This window comes from Drosophila kikkawai, unplaced genomic scaffold (genome assembly GCF_030179895.1).
Source record: "Drosophila kikkawai strain 14028-0561.14 unplaced genomic scaffold, DkikHiC1v2 scaffold_242, whole genome shotgun sequence".
Classification (NCBI taxonomy): domain Eukaryota; kingdom Metazoa; phylum Arthropoda; class Insecta; order Diptera; family Drosophilidae; genus Drosophila; species Drosophila kikkawai.
Genome location: NW_027222583.1, coordinates 23,139 through 27,855, shown reverse-complemented (window position 1 = coordinate 27,855; position 4,717 = coordinate 23,139). Strand labels below are relative to the sequence as shown.

General features: G+C 39.2%; 1 protein-coding gene across 1 annotated transcript; it reads right to left on the bottom strand.

The window, feature by feature from the left end:
* Positions 1–637: 637 nt before the first annotated feature.
* Positions 638–1,933, bottom strand: LOC138929488 (uncharacterized). The gene is made up of 2 exons (XM_070288929.1): positions 776–1,933; positions 638–720 (listed from the first exon to the last, which is right to left on the bottom strand). Exons 1-2 carry the CDS (start codon positions 1,931–1,933, stop codon positions 712–714), a joined length of 1,167 nt encoding a protein of 388 aa, XP_070145030.1. The 3' UTR covers positions 638–711.
* Between the last annotated feature and the right edge of the window lie 2,784 nt (positions 1,934–4,717).

Genomic DNA, 4,717 nt, shown 5'->3' with positions numbered 1-4,717 from the left:
GTCGATCCTTGTAGCTAATTTTTTCACCAATAATAAAGCAATTTTCTTTTTCATCATCCTCTAAAATATTAATATTCATAATTTCTCTTGTGAAATCGTCCCTATTATGTCCTAAAGTCTCTTCTACAATTTTGCTTTCGAACCTTTCTTCTTTTAAGATCTCATTTCCTAAACCTTTTCCCAAAATTTCACTTTCTAAACTTTCTCCTAACATTTCATTTTCTAAACTTTCTTCTAACATTTCATTTTCTAAACTTTCTTCTAACATTTCATTTTCTAAACTTTCTTCTAACATTTCATTTTCTAAACTTTCTTCTAACATTTCATTTTCTAAACTTTCTTGCTCACCTTCTTCATCCGCTTCCTTAGGTTCCTTAGTGTCATTCAATAAACTAATATTTGTCTTATTCTCAATTTGGGTTTCAATTTTCTCAACAGTGATCATTTTTAAAGTTTCTAAATTAATTTTCAGATTACAAGCCTCCATAAAGTCCCTACCCAGCACAATATTACAGCTCATTGAATCGTTAGCCACAGCAATTAAATTAAAATAAATCTTTATTTCTTCTTTCATTACATAACATAACATTTTTCCATAACTTCTTAGTATGCTTTTATTTAATCCATAATATAGCTTTTCATGAGGCTCTAATCTAATATTTTTGGGTACGCAAGAAAATTTTATCAAAGATACTGGGCTTCCTGAATCGATCAAGCATTCTGTAATAATTGGCTGGTTTGAGTTTGCATAAACAAAAATTTTAAACAATCTTACGTAATTATTTGCCGCATCCTTCTTGTTTTGGGGGCACTTGCTGATCATGTGATCCATCGCCCCACATCCATAGCAAGACCCAGGAGTCCTCTTCGATTTGATGCAGTCTCGTGCCCAGTGCCCTTTACCGTTGCAGTTATAGCAACGCGTCTCCTTGCTCGCCAGCTCATCCTTCGCGTTGTGCATCTTCTTCTCTCCAGCAGCCCTTACCGGCAACATTATGTTGGCAAATGCTTTAAGCATCCTTCCTGGGTTCTCGAAACACTGAAGCTTGGCCTGATTGCGTAGATTTATCGCCGGAATGCCAACAATAAGTCCGTCCAGCAGCTCGTCATCTTCCATGTTGACTTCTCGTGCCAGCCTGCGTTTTTCTTCGAAATAGACTGCAAACTTCTCAGTTGGCTTCCATAGCCGCGCCTCGAATTTGCGTCTCAACTCTGCTTTCGACTCGTTGCCACCAAACGCAAGAAGTAACTGGTCTACCAGCTCACTCGTCGATTCTCCGAACCGGGTTGCATCCGCGTGTAGCCACTGCAACGCGCTGCCTTTCAGTTTTCCAATCAGCAAAACTCTACTCTGGGTGTCCGTTAGCTTATACAATCTGGCAACATTCTCCCATTGGGAGACCCAGGCACGAACAGACATGTTTTCCGAAAAATCCAATAAGATTTCCTTTGCCAAGCCAAATCCGGCTGACGAAAAATCGTCTCGAACGCCTCTTCCACTGTTAGCGTCGCTGCTGCCGTTTTGCCCGTTGTCGTTTCGTCCGAAATTTCCAGAATTCTCGCTGGCGTCTCTTTCATTCCTCTCCGCCTCATTCGCTTCGCCTCGCTCGCCATCTCTTTCGCTCCTACGGACATCATCGGTCGCACCGTTGCTACGCTCGCCATCTCTTTCGCACACGTCGCCGTTATGTTCAGACATGTCGTTTCTGGCGCCGCTTGGTCGCGCGTCGCTTGTTCTCGAACTGACGCTGTCGATCTGCTGCTGAAGATTCTCGAGAACCTTCCTTGCCTTCTCGATTTCACGATGCAGCTCCTCCATAGTTGCCATGCCACGAGCCAGTTCCGCCCGATTCTGCTTCACTCGCTTCTCCACCGCTGCCCCTTCCGCATCTTCGTCCAGAATTTCTTGCTCTTCCTCCACCTGGTTTATCATTGGAGCACTGCCTCGGCTTTCGGGAGTACAGATCAGCTTTTGATCCCTTCGTCGACAAGTTTAAACATTCTAGCCATTTTTTCAGCTGAGCCACCGTCACTTTATTAATGTCCAAATCCATTTCGGTTTGTTAGTTGACGTGCACAAAAAATTTTCTCGATCCCACTTCTGAGATTGTGGCCGTATGTTATTTTAATTAGTTTCTTTTATTTATTCTTATAATTCCGTATTAAATGTTGCTTATATTATTTTACAGTTTTCTTTCTTGTCTTTTTGTTCACGATCTACGTCTTCTCTTTTCAACTTCTCCAAAAACAGTGATCTGCCACTCCCAGGCCGCGTGCCTTTCAACCCCCGAAATTCATAAGCAGCGCTCTCTGAGAGAGAGAGTAACCTGCTCTCTCAGAGAGCGTAGCCCAACAATCGTGTGACCAGATCATAATAACATCAACTGGCCTGCTACATACATTTGCATACTCAATTGTAAATTTGTAGACAAAAAGTTCACAGCTCAGCTAATAATGCATGTAGCCACTTTAGAATTTGTATTTATATTAGTTTTTACACGGCTAATACATTTGCATACTCAATTGTAAATTTGTAAACAAAAGTTCACAACTCCGCTAATATGCATGTATCCACGGCAGAATTTGTACTTATATTAGTTTTTACACGGCTTATACATTTGCATACTCAATTGTAAATTGTAAATAAAAAGTTCACAGCTCAGCTAATAATGCCTGAATCCACTTCAGAATTTATATTTATATTAGTTTTTACACGGCTAATACATTTGCATACTCAATTGTAAATTTGTAAACAAAAGTTCACAACTCCGCTAATATGCATGTATCCACGGCAGAATTTGTACTTATATTAGTTTTTAGAAGGCTAATACATTTGCATACTCAATTGTAAATTTGTAAACAAAAAGTTCACATCTCAGCTAATAATGCATGTATCCACTTTAGAATTTATATTTAAATTAGTTCTTACAATCCTAATACATTTGCTTACTCAATTGTAAATTTGTAAACAAAAAGTTTACTGCTCAGCTAATAATGTCTGTATCCACTTCAGAAATTGTATTTATATTAGTTTTTACACGGCTAATATATTTGCATACTCAATTGTAAATTTGTAAACAAAAAGTTCACATCTCAGCTAATAATGCATGTATCTACGGCAGAATTTATATTTAAATTAATTCTTACAATTCTAATACATTTGCATACTCAATTGTAAATTTGTAAACAAAAAGTTCACAACTCAGCTAATAATGCATGTATCCACGGCAGAATATGTACTTATATTAGTTTTTACACGGCTTATACATTTGCATACTCAATTGTAAATTTCTAAACAAAAAGTTCACAACTTAGATAATAATGCATATATCCATTTCAGAATTTGTATTTATATTAGTTTTTACACGGCTAATACATTTGCACGCACAATTGTAAAATTGTAAACAAAAAGTTCACAACTCAGATAATAGTGCATATATCCACTTCAGAATTTGTAATTATATTAGTTTTTACACGGCTAATACATTTGCATACTCAATTGTAAATTTGTAAACAAAAAGTTCACATCTCAGCTAATAATGCATGTATCTACGGCAGAATTTATATTTAAATTAATTCTTACAATTCTAATACATTTGCATACTCAATTGTAAATTTGTAAACAAAAAGTTTACAACTCCGCTAATAATGCATGTATCCACGTCAGAATATGTACTTATATTATATTATTATTATATTATTACATACACAATTGTAAATTTGTAAACAAAAAGTTCACAACTCAGCTAATAATGCCTGTATCCACGGCAGAATTTGTACTTAGATTAGTTTTTAGAAGGCTAATACATTTGCAAACTCAATGGTAAATTTGTAAACAAAAAGTTCACATCTCAGCTAATAATGCATGTATCTACGGCAGAATTTATATTTAAATTAATTCTTACAATTCTAATACATTTGCATACTCAATTGTAAATTTGTAAATTTGTAAACAAAAAGTTCACAACTCAGCTAATAATGCATGTATCAACGGCAGAAATTGTACTTACATTAGTTTTTACACGGCTAATATATTTGCATGCTCAATTGTAAAATTGTAAACAAAAAGTTCACAGCTCAGATAATAGTGCATATATCCACTTCAGAATTTGTAATTATATTAGTTTTTACATGGTGTAAGGAAGCGTCTGGGCGGCCGGGGTGATCCTCAGCGGCCCAGAGTCCCCTCACAAAATTTATAATTTGTGAGACACCCAGAACGGAGAAGCGACGATAATTTTCTGGCCAGGTAGCGGGGAAAATGGGGAAGCAAATATTGGTACGGGATTATTTGGCCAGGGGAACTGGGAGACCCGGAATAATCCAGCGGTCAAGCCCGCGTCGGCGCCCGGAATTATCCAGCGGCGGGACGAGCGGCCCGGAGTTATCCAGCGGCCAGGCCCACGCCCACGCTCGGAGTGATCCAGCAGCGGGGCGCCTTCGGGGCAGGACAAAGGCTCGGAGGAATCCAGCAGCCAAGGCCAGTGTCCACGCTCGGAAGAATCCAGCAGCGGGACCACTGACTCGGAGAAAATCCAGCAGTCAGCCCCGAATCCTCAGGATTGTTCAGAGGGCTCGGAATGATCCAGCAGCCACCCCCAGCCCACGCCCGGAAGGATCCAGCAGCGCGGCGTCCGTTGGGACAGGACAAAGGCTCGGAGAGATCCAGCAGCCGATGCCTGCGTCCACGCTCGGAAGAATCCAGCAGCGGGACAGT

Bases quoted from the DNA above. Each gene is read 5' to 3' on its own strand.
- LOC138929488 (XM_070288929.1), bottom strand. From the start codon at position 1,933: ATGATAAACCAGGTGGAGGAAGAGCAAGAAATTCTGGACGAAGATGCG.